Source organism: Bos taurus, chromosome 2 (genome assembly GCF_002263795.3).
Source record: "Bos taurus isolate L1 Dominette 01449 registration number 42190680 breed Hereford chromosome 2, ARS-UCD2.0, whole genome shotgun sequence".
Classification (NCBI taxonomy): domain Eukaryota; kingdom Metazoa; phylum Chordata; class Mammalia; order Artiodactyla; family Bovidae; genus Bos; species Bos taurus.
In genome coordinates, this window is record NC_037329.1 from 18,416,670 (window position 1) to 18,437,807 (window position 21,138).

A 21,138-nucleotide genomic window follows, 5' to 3' on the forward strand; every position below is an offset into this window, starting at 1 on the left:
CTCAAAGAGTTGGTAAGAAAAGCAACAGCATGAAATTTACCCGCACCTCAGTTCAGTTCAGTCGCTCAGTTGTGTCTGACTCTACACAACCCCATGGACTGCAGTACACCAGGCTTCCCTGTCCATCATCTCCCAGAGCTTACTCAAACTCATGTCCATTGAGTTGGTGATGCTATCCAACCATCTCATCCTCTGTTGTCCCCTTCTCCTCCCACCTTCAATCATTCCCAGCATCAGGGTCTTTTCAAGTCAGTCAGTTCTTCACATCAGGTGACCAAAGGACTGGAGTTTCAGTTTCAGCATCAGTCCTTCCAATGAATATTCAGGACTGATTTCTTTTAGGATGGACTGGTTGAATCTGCTTGCAGTCCAAGGGACTCTCAAGGGTCTTCTCCAACACCACAGTTCAAAGGCATCAATTCTTCAGCGCTCAGCTTTCTTTATAGTCCAATTCTTACATCCATACATGACTACTGGAAAAACCAAAGCTTTGACTAGACTGACCTTTGTTGGCAAAGTAATATCTCTGCTTTTTAATATGCTGTCTAGGTTGGTCATAACTTTTCTTCCAAGGAGCAAGTGTCTTTTAATTTCCTGGCTGCAGTCACCATCTGCAGTGATTTTGGAACCCAAGAACATAAAGTCTGTCACTGTTTCTATTGTTTCCCCATTGATCTGCCACGATGGGACCAGATGCTTAGTTTTTTTAATGTTAAGTTTTAAGCCAACTTTTTTACTGTCCTCTTTCACTTTCATTAAGAGGCTGTTTAGTTCTCCGCTTTCTGCCATAAGGGTGGTGTCATCTGCATATCTGGGGTTATTGATATTTCTCCCAGCAACCTTGATTCCAGCTTGTGCTTCATCCAGCCCAGCATTTCTCATGATATAAGTTAAATAAGCAGGGTGACAATATACAGACTTGACATACTCATTTCCCAATTTGGAACCATCTGTTGTTTCATGTCCAGTTCTAACTGTTGCTTCTTGACCTGCATACAGATTTCTCAAGAGCCAGGTCAGGTGGTCTGGTATTCCCATCTCTTTCAGAATTTTCCACAGCTTGTTGTGATCCACAGAGTCAAAGGCTTTGGCATAGTCAATAAAGCAGATGTTTTTCTGGAACTTTCTCATTTTTTCGAAGATCCAACAGATGTTTTCTATTTGATCTCTGGTTCCTCTGCCTTTTCTAAATCCAGCTTGAACATGTGGAAGTTCACAGTTCACGAACTGTTGAAGCCTGGCTTGGAGAATTTTCAGCATTACTTTGCTAGCGTGTGAGATAAGTGCAAATGTGCGGTAGTTTGAGCATTCTTTAGCATTGCCTTTCTTTGGGATTGGCATGAAAACTGATTTTTTTCCAGTCCTGTGGCCCCTGCTGAGTTTTCCAAATTTGCTGGCATATTGAGTGCTGCACTTTCACAGCCCTCAAATCAAGGGCGACCCCAAGTGGGGAAGAAAGGAAAATGCAAACCTGTAGCCGGTCCCAAATCGCTAGTCAGCTCTGCGGAAAGGCTTTTAACCAGAGGGAGCAGGGGCACCTGTTTACTAGTATGTGGCTTAGCCTGAAACCTCTTAATGTATGACTCTGACCTTAAGAAGGCGCTTCAGGGAAACCCCAAAAACAAGATTGCCTCTCCCGATGCGCACTAGTTCTCTAGGAATCTGAGGAGAAGCTTTTCACTGCCAATCGTGTATTCCTGATTACAACCTCCCACCGTAGTCTTTTTATTTCGTTTTTCGCCAGTTTCAAAAAAATAAAAGAGAGAACTTTACTATCGAACCCTGAGGAAACTGGCTGTAAATATGAGGACTTGGAAAGGAGATGCGATGCAAAAGTACAGTGTTGCCTTAGGGACTGAGAACCGTCCGTGAAAGCGCGGGGTACCACAGGGGTGCAGCCAGCAGCCAACTGACACAAATTCCAAGGGTTGGGCTCGCCGCAGGGGGAAGGGGCGGTGCTACGCTTCACCCCGCCCCTGGCCCTTTGTGACGTAGGACAATGCTCGCCTGCCACGCGTCGGAAATGGGCTACAGCTGCTACCACCCGCCTGCAACTGACACGCTTGCGGGAACGCAGTTATCATCTGGGGGGTGAATCCAGGAATCATGCATTTCTTATTCAGATTAATCCTTTTCTTTTATGTGTGGGGCATTTTTACTGCTCAGGGACAAAAGGCAGAGGAGACCACAGAGGAAGTGAAAATAGAAGTTTTGCATCGTCCAGAAAATTGTTCTAAGACAAGCAAAAAGGGAGACCTGCTAAATGCCCATTACGACGGCTTCTTGGCTAAAGACGGCTCGAAATTCTACTGCAGGTAGGATATGATGAGAACAGCTCCCGAGTCCAGTTGATGCACTAAATCTAACCTCCCTCCACCAACCAGAAGCCTAATTTACTGGGTTGTTTGAGGTTGATTTTGCAACAGTAAGAGTTCAGCCTTTCTGAACTTTCTAGGAGGAAAATAGGATTTGACACAGTATTTCCCTATTATGTGGAATATTATTTTTTAAATTACGGAAAATGTTGGCCCAAGAAATTATTAAAAATACACTACATCTATACGCTCTCCTCACCACTGCCTATCGTAGTAAGTCAAGGTACTGTTTTTAAGAATGTTCACACTTTTCCTTTGCTGTGGGTTGGAGTCTCCTTACAGAGGATTATGTAGAATAGTTTATCTGGCCTTCAGAAGCACAATATTTACTGACTGGAGGCCGCTTTCCACTACTAGAAGCCACTACAATGACTTTTCTCTGGTGATTTTCAGACCCTGTGTCTCTGTGCCCTGCCCCTTCGTCCCACCACTACTTACTCTGATTTAATTGATGTTTTATTACTCAGAGATAGAATGTCTTTTCTCCTTCTGTGCTACTTCCCTATAAAAATAAGATTGGGGAAAGTTAATTCTTTCCATTTAGAAGAAAATAGAGAGATTTATTAAGAAGATACAAATTTTAATCGTGATTCAAATGACTTTTTGAGGCTAAACCTGGACCATCCATTTTTTTTTGGAATAAATACAGAATGGTTAAATCTGTAATTTGGACAAACTATGCAGTTAGGGGCAGGAGACCCATTAAAAAGTTAACTGTTGAGTGGTTTTTGTAAAGATGACAAGAAAAAAGAAAATGAGATGACTCCTAATGACTGCTGCTGCTGCTAAGTCACTTCAGTTGTGTCCGACTCTGTGCGACCCCATAGACGGCAGCCCACCAGGCTTCCCCGTCCCTGGGATTCTCCAGGCAAGAACATTGGAGTGGGTTGCCACCTCCTCCTTCAATGCATGAAATTGAAAAGTGAAAGTGAAGTCGCTCAGTCCTGTCTGACTCTAGCGACCCCATGGACTGCAGCCTACCAGGCTCCTCCGTCCATGGGATTTTCTAGGCAAAAGTACTGGAGTGGGGTGCCATTGCCTTCTCCGCTCCTAATGACTAGCTTTGGGCAAATCAAACCTCTGTCTGGCTATTATGAGGGAAGTTTGAGCCAAAGACCCCACAATGGGATTCCGAATGAGTCTTAATATAGGAAAAGACATGGTTAGAGAGGTTTCCAGTTTTACATAGGAACTAAATATTCAGCTGTATTTTAAAGTTTGATTTTATTTTCCTTCAAATCAACTTACCTGGTTGCTGTTTTTAATTACAGCCGGACACAAAATGAAGGCCACCCCAAATGGTTTGTTCTTGGTGTTGGACAAGTCATAAAAGGCCTAGACATTGGGATGATGGATATGTGTCCTGGAGAGAAGCGAAAATTGATTATACCTCCTTCATTTGCATATGGAAAGGAAGGCTATGGTAAGGTAAAAATATGGTAAAAATAAATCATACACTTCTGGGTATATAGTCAAAAAAATTGAAAGCAGACTCTCAAAGTTACTATGAGTAACTCATCGTTACAACTATGTTCACAGCAGCATTAGTCAAAATAGCCAAAAACTGAAAATAACCCAAATGTCGATTGGCATAAGAATGGATAAACAAAATGTTGTATATACATTCAGTGGAATATTATTCAGCCTCAAAAACGAAAGAAATTCGGATATATGCTACAACATGGATGAACCTTGAATACATTATGCTAAGTGAAATAAGCCAAACACAAAACCAATACTGTATGATCCCACTTATATAAAGTACCTAGAATAGTCAAATTCATAGAGCCAGGAAGACCAGGGTGGTTGCCAGAGCCAGGGGAGAGAGGGTGGAATATAGGCAGTTGTTATTTAATAGGTGTAGAGTTTCAGTTCTGCAAGATGAAATAGTTCTAGAGACTGGGTGCAATGTGGATATACTTACCACCACTGAACTAATTCTACACTTAAAATGGTTACAATGATAAATTTTATTTTAATTGTGTTTTCCCACAATTAAAAGTTTTGAATCACTAAAAAAAATGAAAAATCATAACAGGGAGGCCTGGCGTGCTGTGATTCATGGGTCACAAAGAGTCAGACACAACTGAGCAACTGATCTGATCTGATCTGATCTGATAGGGTCCAATAAACTTTAGCTATATGGAATCCAGTCCAGCCCAGTTCTCTCTTTTTACATATCGAGAAATTAAGCCATTGTTGCAATACAAGTCTCTGGCCAGAGTTCTTTACTCCCCACAGAGGCAATATTCATAATTACAGTGTATATTTTATAAACTCTACCTTAGTCATTTAAGTATAAGTTATTTTATTAATTATTATATAAATGTCTATAGAAAAAAACTTTTTGTAAGGAGTACCAAAGTCAAATTCATAAAACTCAGGAAACTGGAACTTATGATTTTAAAGTAAAAGGACAGCATTGGAACATCGTAGAAAGAACATCTGAAACATAACAAGCTATTAGTCACTACTATCCAAATTCAGGAGAAGCCTTGAAATATAGAAAAATGAACAGCTTCTTTCAATATATTGCTATTTTTAAAATCCTTGAGTAAGCTATGAGAACCTAGGTTAAGCAGATACATGAGGAAAATGTTTGCAACATGTATAAACATATATGATGACCTGTCCTAGAAATAGGCAACTTCATAAACAAGTGGCCCACTCACCAAAAAATATAAATGAGTGGATAAAGATGTGCTATAGATACACACACCACACACACACACACACACACACAATGGAATATTTCTCAGCCATAAAGAGGAAAGAAATCTTGCCATGTGCAACCACATGGATGGACCTAAAGGGTATTATGCTAACTGAAAATAAACCAGACAGACAAAGGCATGTATTAATTTTTCCAAAATTAAATTTTTAAAAATCACTAAAGTGGGGCTTCCCAGGTGGCTCCAATGGTAAAGAGTCTGCCTGCAGTGCAGGAGACCTGGGTTCGATGCCTGGGTTGGGAAGATCCCCTGGGGAAGGAAATGGCAACCCACTCCAGTATTCTTGCCTGAAGAATTCCATGGACAGAGGAGCCTGGTGGGCTACAGTCCATGGGTCACAAAGAGTCAGACACAACTAACTGACTACCAAACACAGAAGTGGAGCAGAACAAAAAAAATTTTTTAAGAGGGGAAAATGGGTGGTATGGCAGAGAGCTGGTCTCTAGCATTCTCAGTTGGGTCCTTTCTTCCTTTTACTGTGTGAAAACTAGAAAGACTTTTTTTTTGGCTGTGCCCTGTGGTCTGCAGGAATCTTAGCTCCCGGACGAGGGATCAAACCCTGTGCTCCCTGCAGTAGAAACACAGGATCTTAAACACTGGACCTCCAGAGAATTCCCTAAAGAAAGAATTTTTACCACCTCATTTTAGTTTGAGTCCTTCTTAACCCCAGCTATTTGAAATATTTAGTATATAATTAAAGTAATTAAGGGTTTCTAAATGAAATATTGTCTTTACACCCCAATATTTCATTGAAATGACAGGCCCTCTTTAAGGCTGTTGTTTTACTCATTAGAAGAGCTGGTTCCCTTGCCTATTCTTTCCAGCAGGAACAAGGATCACTGCCCCCAAATTGGACTGGAGGGATGTTAGTGATACAAATCAGACTCAGATTTAAAACTCCTAAAGAGACAGTCCAGATAACTACATCTTCACTTTCAAAGTTTTTTGCCACTCATTTGATTCCATCAAAATAGCTCCCACAAAACCATAATTAAGGTATCCTATTTTTAGTTGTAAAGGAGCCTAGGAGAGAGAGAATTGAAGATAAGTTAAATTGAATGTAATCTTGTCCTAAAAACGGTGTCATAGACTGAGCCCAATTCTAGATAAACTAATACAGGCAGAGTTCGCCTTTCAGCCTCCTTAAATCTCATTTTCAGAATTTCTCTTGCTCTCTTGTAGACAAGAGAGCATTCTTCCTGCTACAAGAGCACCCACATCTCTTGTCAACTGGTGCTCATACTAGGTCCTGTTACCACATGGCAAATGATTACTAATTTTATCCTTATTGTAAACTAATTTATGCTTAGATATGAATGACTACCCAGGTAACCTAAGCTATTAATAAGCTAGACCCTTGTAGCAAAAATGTATAAATTTGACGTGAAGAAGTTAGTTCATACTCAGTTTGAGGTGTCTTCAATAAATATAATGAACCTCACTAGTATAACAATGTCACCAAAACCTCCATCTTATATGTAAGGAAACTGAAGCCCAACAAAACTGTGTTCTTTGGAATGTAGCTAACTGCTAGTTTACCTGTATTATTTATAGTAAATTACTAATAGCTTGAATTCAATAATTTTAAAATCTGCTGTGCAGACCATAAGCAACTGCTTAACACACAATATCTTGATTGAATAAGCTTTTCTAAATAAGTTGTTATTAAGACCTAACCTAAGCTGTAACTTTATTTTAGGTAGTACTTGAAGAAGTCTTTTCTTCTGCACAATATTCTTGCCTAATGTCACAGAGCACCTCTGCATGTCTTGAAATGCATGTGATTTGTTAGTGCTTTAACTAACAGTACATGTGGTATGTATAGATTCTTTACATTAACTCCGAAGTCTTCTGATCTTCTAAATACAAGTAATTCTATAGTAAATGCATGTTTTTCTCTTCTTTATACTATCATTTTTTAGTAAGATAAAACTGGCAATTTATTCTATATTTACAGTTGAATTTGGGGGGAACTTCAACTTGTAATAGTTTTCCTTAAGAATTTTGAATTTGTTTTTAATTATTGTCAGGAAAAGTTTTTCTTCTGTCATAAAGAGATCTTAATGAGACAGAATGGGGATGGATCTTGTAAAATTATCATTGACTCAATCTTTTACTCTAAAAGTTAGGTAATGTATGTTGGTTGGGATGGTCACATTAGTCATGTGATGTATGGGTAGATTTTTGTGTGTCCTGGTTTGGAGATGACTGATCTACTTCCGGAGAAGGCGATGGCACCCCACTCCAGTACTTCCTTTGGCTGTAACTTTCGAGCTTTTTTCTTTGAATTATATAAATATTTTAGCAAGAATCCTCCACTTTTTCATTAAAAAATTAGTTTTCATTGAAGAACAAACAGCCATTTTTTAAGATAAGTGATAGACACCATTCATTCAACAAATATTTGAGTAACTATATTTTGGAGTACCTATATATTTGAGTGGTGACAAAAGCCACCCACTGCCAGTCACTTTTATGAATGGCCATCTGAAGAGGCCATAGCTTGCTAATATCATCTGTGACATTACTTAATTGGCTAACTTTATTAAAGGGAACTATTTAACTTAATACTTAAAAGAGTTTTTTTGTGATTAGAATTTTCTTCATGAAATTGTTACTAGTTCTGTTATTGCAGTATTTTTTGTCTATATGACAAATCTGACAAACAGGTATATTAAGACATATATTTTATTCATATTTCCAAATAACTGAACAAAATCATTTTCTAAAAGATACTGATCTTTGAAATATTTCTGACTGTGAATTTCTTCTCTGCGCTAGCTCTTTCTTGTATAATGCTGGAGTATATTATTAAAAATTACATGAATTATATTTATTTAAATTTAATCAGGAAATGGTCCCCTAAGTCTTTAGAACTTACTTGTTTTGAAAACATATGAGAAAAGTGTTCCTAAGAAATATTTAGAAAGCAATTTTTATAAATATGAAATAATACAATCATAATGCTATCATGGCTATTTGTAAATAAATATTTGACCATTATCCTCATGAAAGTTAAACTTTTAAAATTCATACCTTTAGCAGAAGGCAAGATTCCACCTGATGCAACATTGATTTTTGAGATTGAACTTTATGCTGTGACCAAAGGACCACGAAGCGTTGAAACATTTAAACAGATAGACACGGACAATGACAGGCAACTTTCTAAAACTGAGGTAATTCAAACAGATTTCATATGGACAGTACTCTAAATTGTTATTCCCATTTAGATACATCTGTGTTAAAGCTATTATGTTTACTTCTATCTAGCATGGGCTAATTAATTTGCTTTCATAGAGCTAATTACAGAAATATTAAATTCTAAGAAGAAAATGTTCTTGTTTATTTTTTTGTTGTTGTTTAATATAAAAGCTGAAAGGGAGTCAACCTGTTTAATTTCCTTTCTTCCCTGCAAGAGGGTCATTAAAATACCAAACTAATGTCTACAGGCATCATGACTCTAAAAATAGAGTCATGTGACCCAGCAATCCCATTCCTGGACATAGATACAGACAAACCTATAATTTGAAAAGCTAACAGGCACCCCTGTTCATTGCAGCACTATTTACAATATCCAAGACACAGAAGCACCCTAAATGTCCACTGGCAGACAAATGGATAAAGATGTGGTATACATACATACATACAATGGAATATTACTTAGCCATAAAAAAGAATGAAATAATGCCATTTGCAGCAACGTAAGTGGACATAGAGATTATCATACTAAATGAGCTGAAAGACAAATATCATATGATATCACTTACCTATGGAATCTAAAAAAATGATACAAAATAGAAACAGACTCACAGACATAGAAAACAAACTATGGTTACCAAAGGGGAAAGGAAGAGGGAAAGGATAAACTGGGAATTTGGGATTAACAGATCCACATTACTATATATAAAATAAACAAGGACCTATTGTACAGCATGCGTGTGCATGCATGCTCAGTTGCTCAGTCATGTTTGACTCTGACCCCATGGACTGTAGCCCGCCAGGCTCCTCTGTCCATGGAATTCTCCAGGCAAGTACAGTGGAACAGGTTGCCATTAACATTCAGATGTTAATCTCTGAGTATGTACCATTAACCATCTATAACCTCAGAGGAAGCTAATTTGAAGATCTTTTTCTCTTCAGAAAATTGCTTCAAAGGTTGAAAAAAATAAAACCTCAAATAGCCTTTTAAATTTTTGTATCACGTATAATAAGTAGTCTGAGATATGTTTCTTGAAAGTTTTCTCAGAGTTTCTGGAAATTTATTGTGGTGTCTTTTTTATTAAAGCAACATTATTTTGGCCCTCTAGATAAGTCATTACCTGAAAAAGGAATTTGAAAAAGATGAGAAGCCACGTGACCAGTCATATCAGACTGCAGTTTTAGAGGATTTTTTTAAGAAGAACGACCATGATGGTGATGGCTTCATTTCTTCTAAGGAATACAATGTCTATCAACATGATGAACTATAGCATATTTTTATTTCTAAATTTTCTTAGCTATTTACTGTATTTTATATATAAAACAAAGTCACTTTTCTCTGCATTATATTTTCTGTTTTTCCCTCATGAACATATTTTGATCCTTCAATACATGTAATATTGGAATAATAAATGTGAGGCTTTTTTGCAAAATTTAACTTTCACATAGGCATGATTGTGTTTCCTATTGCTTTATTCTGTTAACATGAATTGCAGTACCATGAAATCGACCTCTGCGTCATATTAGGCAATTTTTTCCCCTTCAAGTTATAGGAAGACACCTCTGTCATAATTTACAAGTTCTTCCAACTCTAACCTTAACAGCATGTATAGATATGTAAATACCCAATCTTTAATATTTAAAGTACCCCATATTTTAAACATATTTAATAGGAACCCAAGAATTAACATTTCACTTGTTTTATACATTTCATAGCATTACAGACAGTAAGATATAAAAATCTACCAGGCTTCCCTGGTGACCAGTGGTTAAAACTCTGAGCTTCCACTACAGGGGAAATGGGTTCACATTTCACATGGCACAGCCAAAAGTAAAATCATATGACCGAGGAATCTTCCTTTAGGATGCGTGCAGGAAAGTACTAGTTATAATAATATGTCCCACAGCGAGCCTCAACACAGTGTCTGTACTTTATGGTGCAAGCTTCTGGCCTTGGGTATTTGTTCCAGTGGCTAATGTTTGAAAGAGACTTGATCAGACCAAAGGCTCTGTGCCTCTGTCTTAGAGCATGCGTCATAAAGTCTGCACTGCTCTGACTTGTGCACTCCCTCAGACATCATTATGAATGTGCTACACCGATTCCTTCTCGTAGGCCTTTATATCTACCATCCCTAACTTTTTGTCTTGATAGTTTTAAATTGATGCTATGGCATTTCTCAAGTCTCCCTTTCTCTGGGTTTTTCTATCCGATGTCATTTCATTTCACAATGTTCTTATTATTAACCATGAGCGAACAGCACAAACTGGTATGCCATCAAATTTTTGGTAGATGTGTAGAACTTATTTTACACATGAAGGATACATGAGGATATCTACTGAGGATATAAAGTGCCATGGCAATTTTGTGTCATCATCAAATCATTGTGGTCTAACATGTTGAGAATAAGAGGTAAGAGATGCTGTAGAAGATCATGCTGGTACCCAAGAAAGGACATATATTTATTGGATCAAGTAAGATTTGCCTACTGTGTATGTAGAAAATCGTGTGTGTGTGCGTGTTAGTCGCTCAGTCGTGTCCGACTCTTTGTGACCCCATGGGGTGTAGCCCACCAGCCTCCCTGTCCATGGAATTCTCCAGCAAGAATACTGGAGTGGGTTTCCATTTCCTTCTCCAAGGGATCTTCCTGACCCAGGGATCAAACCCAGGTGTCCCGCATTGCAGGCAGACTCTTTAGCATCTGAGCCACCAGGGAAGCCCATAGAAAAGTGTGCTTAGGTAGTAAATAGCTCTATTCAAAACAAGTAAATTTAAAACAGTTTTTTCCATTTTATGAAACTTATACTCCTTCTAAACCACTGTTTATTGATTATCTTTTAACCTCTTTATATATACAGCTAGAAATCCTACAATTTAAAAGTATAAGGGGACTTTCCTGGCCATTCAGTGGTTAGAATTTTGCCTTCCAATGGAGAGTGTGGGGGTTTGATCCTTGATCGGGGACCTAAAATCCCACTTCCTGGTCAAAAAAAACAAAACAGAAAACAGAAACAATATTGTAACAAATTCAATATAGACTTCAAAAATATTCCACATCAAAAAAAAAAGTCTTACAGCATAAGGGCAACACAAATCCCACTAGGTTAGTGAATCTCACATATGTGTAGCACAGAGCTGGACACTTCAAAAAATAAAAACATTTACTATCTTTTCCTGTCTCCCAATATTTCTTCATTCCCATAACCCAGTTTTATACCTCCTCCTCACTTAATCTTCGACTTTCATCCCTTTACTTTCCTCAGAAAACCCTGCTCAGTAGTAAACTTAGGTTGACAACACAATATTATACTTTGGTTTAGAAACTGTCCCCATGTCAATATTCATATAAAAAAAAAGTCACTAGAGCCTTTTTTGATCAGTATACTCATATTTGCATCTGAATTATATACTCTACAAAATGAAAATGTCATGAAAGCTACACTGGAAATTATCCTATGACACTGTTTCTAATTCTAACCTTTCTATCCCATTGTTTTCATACCAAGTACTTTTAGGTTTTAAAAAATCATAGATGATGTCATATGAATATGGAAATTTACTTGAAAACTATTCACATTTAAATAAATAAAAATTTAACCCTTCTACATACATACAGTAAACAAGTAAACATTTCATATTTACACAATTGCCTAACACCTTCATTGGCATATGCCTAGTAGTGACTGCTGTACTATATACTTTGAGTTCTGGAATTTTAACAGTACTTCTGTAATTATTTTAATAATGCAAGTAAGTGCAAGTGCAAGTCACTCAGTTGTGTCTGAGTCTCTTTGACCCCATGGACTATACAGTCCATGAAATTCTCCAGGCCAGAATACTAGAGTGGGTAACTTTTCCCTTCTCCAGGGGATCTTCTCAACCCAGGGATAGAACCCAGATCTCCCGCACTGCAGGCGGATTCTTTACCAGCTGAGCCAATTATTTAGGTTTGTGTATGAAAAAATTTCATACGTCTTACAGACTAGATGAAAAAGGTCTCTGAGAACCAAGTATGTTAAATGTTTTAAACACTTTCATAGAAGAGAAGTAAATGTTTCCCAGCTGCCTTAACTTTAAAATGACCATAGTGAGTTCTTTTTTTTTTTTTTTTCATAGTGAGTTATAAAGACAAAGCTGGTGCGCACATATATACCTACATCACTGAATGGCAGCCCATTACTACTATCAGTCACACTTAACTATGTACACAAAACCCCATACTGAGCTCAGTGTGCTTTTAATTTGATACCACAATTAAACATTTAGGATTACATTAAATTATTAACACATTTTTCTCATTTTACCAGACCTAGGGCAATAGTTAAAGCATCAAAAAGTTGCCACTTGTGCCTTCCTGTCATCCTCAAATATTGAATTAAAAGTCGATTAAAAATAACACATATCTCAAAAGTTTTATATGTAAAATGGTAGACTAAGTTCCAAAGTATATGCAACTGGCAGATTTTATGAAGGAATGTCTATATTCTGAATTTTATATGTAAGCCTTTGCAATATAAACAATATTATTAATCTTCATGACAATTTCTGAGGTAGACACTATTATCATCTCCGTGTTATAAATGGGAAAAATGATGCCCAGACAGGTTAATTTCTCATTCCTCTTCCTCTTTAATTTGCTACAATTCATCAAAGTGAACCAAGATAATTTTGGAAAGGTGTGTGGCACAGTTGCACCCAAAACACCAGCAAGGTACATTCATTTTCCATTTTATTTCATTCTCTTGTGCCAAATATCAAAACAAGGAACTGCATGAAGTCGCACGTACTTCTGCCCATCAACAGAGCACTGAAAACACCCGTAAACTGTCTCCCTTTTAAAGTTCCCCATTCCACAGAGTATGCAAGGTCCTTTTGGAATGTTGTGATTAAGTAAGTTAACACGGATGTGAGTACCTTCTTTGAGTGAAATATCACTCATGCTGAGAGGTTTGTCATAATAGTCAGAAAAAAGATCATCTAAGTAAAGCTGTGAACGAGAAATGGCATCCATCACTCTTCTATCTAAAAGGATAAAAACAGACACGTGTTAAAAGTCGAATAAAAAAATGTATAGCCAGTCTGCATTTATAACTATGTGTAAATCTAAACAATCAGTCGTGAAATTTGGCTTTAAAATTTTTAAAGACAAGATTAATAAAGAGAACCTCAAGTGTTAATCTGAGAAGGAACAAAATCTTCAGTGGACATACTTCTTTCAAATAGTATATTTCTCAATCTGTAGAGCAGTGCAAATGTTGCTGTTTCTTCCCTTTCAAATCCTCCTTTTGACACTGAAGTGACACAAAGGTCTATAAAAAAAAATTTTAGAAGATGTTATAATCTGAACAACTCATATTTTATTGGGAGTTTTAATTGTGGTTGAATTCTGGCACATGCCATTCACTTTATTTTTTAAGTTAAATTTCACATATTTTTAGAAAAGGTAGCATTTTACATGGTACAAAATTCAAAGAGTACAAAAAGAGGATACAACGATAAATAAGTCTCTTCACTGACCCCAGCTTCAGCTTTATACCCCAGGGGTAACTACTGTTGTGTGTACTTACAGAAATACTCCGTATATTTCACAGGCATAAAGGCTATGTACCTATGTATGTAAGTATGTACATATATAAAATTTTAGGTTCCAAGATTAATAGATATACATCTCTTTAAAATATCATAGAGATTATTCCATGTCAGTAGTATCTTTAGTGCTAATTCTTAACAGCTTCACAGTATTCTATTGTGTGGAAGTACCTTAGTTCACTAAAGGGAACAGGTTTTTACAATTATACTGATCATTAGAAGTATAAACTGATAGAATTGATACAGTCATCAGAATTTAAAATTACATATATTTTAGTCTTATTTACACTTCTAGGAATTTATCCTATAGACATATGTACACACATGTGAAATTTATACTGAGGAACAGACTGCTGTAACATTGTCAAGTTTTGAAGGATTCTTCCTCGCTACTATATCACTGTCATTACTGGCAATCAATTTAAACCAAAAAGCTGCTAAAAAACACGTGTCATTCCAATTCTTTGCAAGCATTACTTATTAGCATATTAGCATGTCTGGGGTCATAAACAGAGCAAGTACATTATTATCTACTTCTATTGGGTCTGTGCCACATTTTTTATTAACTTTAACGGTGCTTTCATTTTCTGATGAGTTACCTCTATGTTAAATACCTGTGTTAAAGGATATTTTCATAATTCCAGCCAACATGGTGATCTAGGAATTAATAAGCAGGTAATGAAATAGAAGGTGTCTCAAAAGACTCAGTGCAATTTTAAACTTTAATACACTGTGCTTGGATACCCCAGGCTGCTGCTGCCGAAGTAGAAATGCTACAAACTGGCAAAACATTACTTGATAGTTTACTTGAATTTCTTCTAAACTCATTTAGTTTTGTAAATCTTAGACATTAAGCTTTTTAATTTTTTGTTTCAATCCCTCCATCTTAAGGTTATTTCCAAGCTTCTACTATTACGAACTATCTTTATACACGTCATTTCACATATGTGTAAGTATATGTGTAGGATAAATTCCTAAAAGTTTAAATAAGACTAAAATATATGTAATTTTAGATTCTGATGGACATTATCAATTGTATCAGTTTATACTCTAATGATCAATATAATTGTAAAACCCTACACCCTTTAGTGTCCCAAACAAAATTTACTTAACATGTTTTGTTTTGTTTTTTTGACTCCACATTCTCTCTTCCAACAGAACTGCAAAAACAAAAACAGGCCTAAAAATGTTTATAAAAGTGTTTTTACGGACTTATGGTTGCCAGGGGAGGGGTGGGGAAGAATGGGAGGAAGGATAGTTAAGACAGTCTGGGATGGACATGTATACTCTGCCGTATTTAGAACGAATTACCAACAAGATCCTCCTGCATAGCACAGGGAACACTTCTCAGTGTCCTGTGACAGACAGGATGGGAGGGGAGTTTAGGGGAGAATGGATACATGCATATGTATGGCTGTGTCCTTTTGCTGTCCACCTGAAACTGTCCGTATCGAAACATTGTTATAGTATAGTATTGTTATAGTTATCGCTATACTCCAATACAAAATCAAAAGTTTAAAGGAAATAAAAAACAACAAAAATGTTTATAAATGGCCTTGCCTAATCCTTGGGTTATACCTAGACTTGAGCTGATTGGTCTCCTAATACTAAAACTTGATGCAATGTAGAAATTTAAAGTGACCTGAACTGCGGCATCATATACGATGACGGTTTAAGGTTTTAGGTAGTCCAGGGTCAGGAGAGCTGGGTCTATGAAAAGAAAACCTGAAGAAAGGTTGTCTTATGCTAGCTTGGGTGCCCTGACACTTTCCTACTGTGTATACCTCCTCTATTTGCCATCTTCAATAACTACCTGCGTGAGTCCTAAATCACTTCAGTTGTGTTCGACTCTTTGCGACCTCATGGACTGTAGCTTGCCAAGCTCCTCTGTCCACGGTAGTCTCCAGGCCAGATAATGGACTGGGTGGCCATGCCCTCCTCCAGGGGATCTTCCTGACCCGAGGATCAAACCCGTGTCTCTTAATGTCTCCTGCAATGTTAGGCAGGTTCTTTACCACTAATGCCACCTGAAAAGCCCAAAAACTACCTTTTAGAAGGTTATTTTTTTTATTTTCCCATGTTAGTCAAGGAAATACTTTGCCAGTGGATTGCATTCTAGCTCTCAACTATAACTGGAAGTGGGGTGTTGGGAAGTCTACAGCTTTCCCCAAGAAACAGGAATGAGGTTATGGGGAAGGAGGGACTGTTGGGTCTTTCCCAGTCATTTCACCCAAGCATAATATCGACAGTGCTGACAGCATCACTCTGCATCACTAGACACTCAGGGAAAGATAGAGACAGAGATTTTCACTACAATAATTTCAGTGTTTCACGTAAATCATTCACTCACCAAAGGCACCATCCAAGTAAATGAAGAGTTCAAAAACACTGAAAGCTATGGTTGTATGTGCTGGAAAAACAATAGCTTTGTCCCTTCCCTTGGGATTCTGTTCATCCATAAAATGAAACTATATTAAATAAATTAAACAACATTGTTAAGGAGTATAACATGTAAAGGATATATTTTTGGAAAAACAAAACATTCCCTACAATCCTACCAAAAACAAACAAACTCTTCCACCCCTCCAAGTAAAGAACTATCCTACTTCAATTCAACTGTTTATAGCAGAGGTTCAAATAAATGATTCAATGGGGACTCCTGATCTATATTAGGAAATACTTACCACTTTCTCATTTGCTTTGTATCCAAGCCAATGACTAGTGCTACCACAAGGGTGATGCTTTGGGTCATAGGAACCTTTTCCTTTCAAGGTAAATCCACTGCCTTTAAGGGCTACATTTGTTTTTAGCCTATTGTATCCACTGTTTCAAAGCCCCCAGAGCTGTCTGCAGCTTTCCAAAGCAATCACCAACAATTAAGTGTTTCATTCAGTTCATGCCCCCAAAACGATCCAATATTAAACAATTTGGTGGGCACTTAAATGTAGCCACTTCATTTGCAAAGACTTGAAAAGATTATCACTGTATTCTATCTTTCTAATAATTCATTTTAATAAAACAAATCATCATTATGTGTCATTATTAGGTGAATGGCAATGACAAATAATGTCATAATTGAGCTAAAAATTAAAACACAAATAACTTTCCAAGATTTTTTAAAGGACTTAACATTGAATGAAGCATGTTTGGCCATTGACAATGTTATTTTAGAAAAATTAATATAAAAATATAAACTCAACTTTTAAAATTCAAGTATAAACTCTATCACTTAAAAATAAAATCGAAGAGTTCCATAAACACACTCAGTCTGTATTCTTAAAATAGCATTTAAACAGTACCCTGAGGGACTCCATTGTGCACATTATTTCACAAAGATTAGTGTTTTTTTACATTACTTTACATGTTTATAATTCAAATTTTCTTGGATTCCTTTCTTCATATTCTAAAACAAAACCATTAGCGTGCAAAATCCTATATACAATTGCAGCTCTTTAATTTCAACATTTGACAAAATATACAAGGCTCTTGAATACTTAAATTCCCATTGCAGCTTTTGAGTAAGAGAAATCCAAGGCATCTAATGGTTTACCCTCATGGCTTCCCCACGAATTCCAGCGTGCACAGACAGTGAGCACTGCCGTGTGGTTCGGATGCTTTCCATGACCACACACAACACTGCCTTTCTGCTGCTCCTTGACTGACGTATCAAACTGTGGTCAAAATTAATTTTTCTAAAATCAAGAAGACAGACATTCACAAGAATCTGTGTCATCTAACTATGTATAATCAAGTACACTTTTGCTTAACATGTGTTACTATTCATGATCCACCTTAATTAAAAGTAAATCAAGGCAGTCCTAATACAAATCAGAAAGTATGCTCAAAAGAAATTTAATAATCTGCCTCTCCTATTTCGTTAAAACATGTGTACTAGAGGAGTCTGTTGGAGGAAACTTTTAGTGTATTTGTTGCAAGCAGATTCTTGAAGTCTTGTAATCTCATAATTTAGCAAATGTGTGCAGAGTCGAAGCGATCTTGCAGAACAATTAAATTTTGTTTAAACCAAATGATTCTGGATATCTACACTTATCCAAAGTTTGAGTGTATGACTAATTTGTAGAATTTCAAATAAATCAAACAAATTACTCTAGTAAAATATAACTGGAATGTTTTAAACACTTTGTCATGAAGTTTATATAATTAAAATGTTTAAAGAAAACATGGAAGTCTATTAAGGATTATTATACTGACCGTGTAGTAATTTCCTTGAGTAACGTTGATACTTCCACTTCATGTTTGGTTACTACACCAAATGAAGCTTTTACAGCAATGGAATCTGATCCAGTAACGTTAATCCCAACATCACTCACAATATGGTTGCCTCGTCTTCCATAGAGTGAAACGTCTGATTCATCTTCATAATTCAGTAGCTGATAAGATGAAATACCTTTAAAAAAAAGAAATCAATATTTTAAATGTCTCGAATTCATCTAATGTAAATATAGAGTAATACATTAATTTATCATTTAAAACTTGATTACCCAAATGTTGAGAATGGTACCATCTCAAATCAAGATGAAAAAGAGCAATTCAATTAATTTGACAAGAGAAATAAATATCCAGAGTACTTTAAACGAACTCAAATTTTCTTTGAGCCAACAGAACACTTAAGCATCAAGATCCAATGACTAGTTGAAAGAAAAACAAGTGTTTATAAGAAAAGTTTGGCAAAATGTCAATTTACTTTCTAAACTAGCCTGTTAATACATTTCAGCTTACCAACCATAATAAGAGAATTAAAAAATAAACACAAATTAATTTAATCTCATTTAACCATGTGAGACAGGTAAGACTGAAGAGCAGCCCCATTTTATAAATGAAGAAATATATTATTATGCCATATTCTAAACTGATCTGATTAAAACAACTTATAAAATAACTAAAATTAAATTATACAATACTTATAAAATACATTTGAAATTTTTCAATCAATAAGAGATTTGCTACTATACAAACATTAAGCATTGTTAACATTATTACTGCTACAGTAATAAAAGTTGCTTTCATCAATGAAAATGTGTAAATATTACGAACATAAGTAGCACAGACCACCTTCATTTAGATTATGAATAATATACATGAATGAGAAATCACTCCCAAACAAACATTGAAACTTACCAGCTGAAATTTCTCTGTTTCCTAGAAGAATATCTTTCAGTGTAAAAGGTGTTGAGGTAAATTTATATCTAGGAAACAGAAAACATCGCTTCTTTTTTACCACCAGACTTAGAGGTTGGTATTTGTCAGCCTCACTGAGGCTTGGAACAGGAACTAATCTCCCTCCATCTCCAACTTGTTTGACAAAGCTCTTGGTAGCAGCAGCAAACATATTAACACTGAATCAAAATGTCATCCACTGCAACCCTCAGATAACAAATCCATATTTTCAAAGAAAATCGGGCATAAAACTAAGCCTTGCTTGATTTTAAATATAATTGTACACGTAAAAAATACAAAGCGTGGTCTCAGCAAGTAGCTTACCACTATACAATTCACAACACTGCCTCCCTGGTATGCTCAGGCAATGAATTATAGATTAACAGTGTAAAATGATACACTAAAAGCAAGTCAATTTGGAATTGCAGTCTATAATACTAAAATATACACAGAAAACTAGTAATCTTTAAATATCACCAATGTCCTTGATGAGGCTCACAGTTGATAGTGGTTTGCCAGGTTTGAAGGAAGCAAATAGCCCTTTGGGGAACAATACAATTTAGCCACTAATATTAGCCCTGGACACCATCTACAGTGGACCCAGTCCAAAGGGGAGTCCTTCACAAATCCATCATGCCAATATTGGCAACAGAAAAGTACTGTTTCTGTTATAGTCCAGTTTATTCTTTGAACATTTCATTCATTTTCCTTGTATGTTTACAAAACCAAGTGATTAATATAAAAATAAATCCACAGAATATAAGGAAACAAATGCATGCAGAACTTTACAAAATACTAAATGAAACATATTTAATGTAACTGCATCAACTCTGACAGGGGTTTCTTATCTTAAGCTATTACATAGTAGCTCTTTGAAATAGAGTCCTGCTGCATTTATTTTCGTTTCACCATTATTATCCCAGTTACTCAACATTTAAGGAGAGCAGTATAAAGTTGAGGCTTGTTCTTAAGGAATTTTATGGCTAAAAATAAATTTTATAAACAAATCTGAGTGCTGAAATAATGTACTGCCACAGCTACGTGGATGTTAACATTCTGAAATAGTGGCTAGGTGGTATTTAAAGTAAGATATTCATTAAAATATATCCATGAAAAGCAATTGATAAACTAACATCTATACAAGGGGGAGGTGGAGGAAGATAAAAACAGGCTTAATTCAAGCCTCAATCAGCTTGATTAGATTCCGGATAATTTTTTTTTCATTTGATCTCTAGTATCCAGGGTTCCAGAGTAACAAACAAAAAGTTTCTAATAATGTCCCTTCGTGTGAATAGAATTGTGCGAGGCAATCTCCAGAAATGAGAAGACACAAGGAGTCATTTCTGCACGTGGCAAGCAAAACCCCTAGAAGCCATAGGACACTTAATGTCGCTGTCTGATCCCCAACAAAGGTGGTACATCCCAGGCATATGCCATCACAACCAACATAGGTGTTCAGAAACAGCATTAATTAGAAACAGTTCCACAGAAAATCCTTCGTTTACTCCTAACGTGCCTTGCTGGGATCCGCTGGCCCAGCACTCACCAGGCGACGAAAGCCTAGAAGACAATGGAGCCCACCCCGGGTGAGAGGCGCGGGTCTCCGGACGTCCCCGGGAGCACCTAAACGCGGGGCTCCAGGACAGGAGGATCCACCCGAGCCCTCAGGAGCGGATATACTGCGAGTTTTAGGCTTCGGGCCCAGGCCCGGGGAGGCTCTCCAGCAATTCTGCACTTGGAATTTTGAAATTATTTTCTTAAAGTGACGTACCCCTCCTCTCCCCCGTCCCCATAACCTGGCCAAAAAAAAAAAAAGGCTGAGCTTAAGGCCTCAAAGACTCAAGCCTGCCTGCCTGGCGACAAGCCTCTTTCTGGCCAGGGAATGGCCTCCTTTTAAGGACACAGAACCGCGGTCTCCCCGAGCCGGTGGGCCGAAGGCTGGGCACCAGTTGCAGCCGAGGAAGCCCGGACTAGGAGAGAGGGAGGGACCTGGCGCCAAGGAGCCCGGCGAGCCGGTGGGCGGGGCCGCTAAGGAACGCGGCCGAGCAGGGACAGCAGGGGGCGTGGC

The 21,138-nt window shown here is 37.0% G+C and overlaps 2 protein-coding genes across 10 annotated transcripts; one reads left to right on the plus strand and one right to left on the minus strand.

Annotated features, from left to right (window-relative positions):
• Positions 1-2,025: 2,025 nt before the first annotated feature.
• FKBP7 (FKBP prolyl isomerase 7) lies at positions 2,026-9,749 on the plus strand. Of its 5 annotated transcripts, none has more exon segments than NM_001100330.2 (4): positions 2,026-2,315; positions 3,647-3,798; positions 8,150-8,283; positions 9,415-9,743. In NM_001100330.2, coding segments are annotated over 4 exon segments (657 nt in total). In that variant the 5' UTR covers positions 2,026-2,106; the 3' UTR covers positions 9,577-9,743.
• Positions 9,750-12,395: 2,646 nt separating this feature from the next.
• On the minus strand, positions 12,396-21,116 carry PJVK (pejvakin). Of its 5 annotated transcripts, XM_059877016.1 has the most exons (7): positions 20,842-20,866; positions 19,032-19,099; positions 18,105-18,300; positions 17,443-17,584; positions 16,243-16,360; positions 13,514-13,612; positions 12,396-13,325 (listed from the first exon to the last, which is right to left on the minus strand). In XM_059877016.1, exons 4-7 carry the CDS (start codon positions 17,512-17,514, stop codon positions 13,033-13,035), a joined length of 582 nt encoding a protein of 193 aa, XP_059732999.1. In that variant the 5' UTR covers positions 17,515-17,584; positions 18,105-18,300; positions 19,032-19,099; positions 20,842-20,866; the 3' UTR covers positions 12,396-13,032. The 5 variants fall into 5 exon arrangements, 4 of the variants coding, with proteins under 4 accessions (XP_059732999.1, XP_024834011.1, NP_001180112.1 ...); XM_024978243.2 differs by lacking the exons at positions 19,032-19,099; positions 20,842-20,866 and adding an exon at positions 20,617-20,732; NM_001193183.1 differs by lacking the exon at positions 20,842-20,866 and having other exon boundaries at positions 12,913-13,325; positions 19,032-19,242.
• Positions 21,117-21,138: the final 22 nt, after the last annotated feature.

Excerpts from the sequence above, each read along its gene's own strand:
- FKBP7 (XM_005202260.5), top strand. The coding sequence starts at position 2,107 with ATGCATTTCTTATTCAGATTAATCCTTTTCTTTTATGTGTGGGGCATT. Across the intron at positions 2,316-3,646 it reads GGCTCGAAATTCTACTGCAG|CCGGACACAAAATGAAGGCC; the intron begins GTAGGATATGAT and ends TTTTAATTACAG. Across the intron at positions 3,799-8,152 it reads ATATGGAAAGGAAGGCTATG|AAGGCAAGATTCCACCTGAT; the intron begins GTAAGGTAAAAA and ends TACCTTTAGCAG.
- PJVK (NM_001193183.1), bottom strand. The coding sequence starts at position 19,242 with ATGTTTGCTGCTGCTACCAAGAGCTTTGTCAAACAAGTTGGAGATGGA. Across the intron at positions 16,361-17,442 it reads TTCGTGGGGAAGCCATGAGG|TTTCATTTTATGGATGAACA; the intron begins GTAAACCATTAG and ends TATTTAATATAG. Across the intron at positions 13,326-13,513 it reads AAATATACTATTTGAAAGAA|ATAGAAGAGTGATGGATGCC; the intron begins GTATGTCCACTG and ends TTATCCTTTTAG.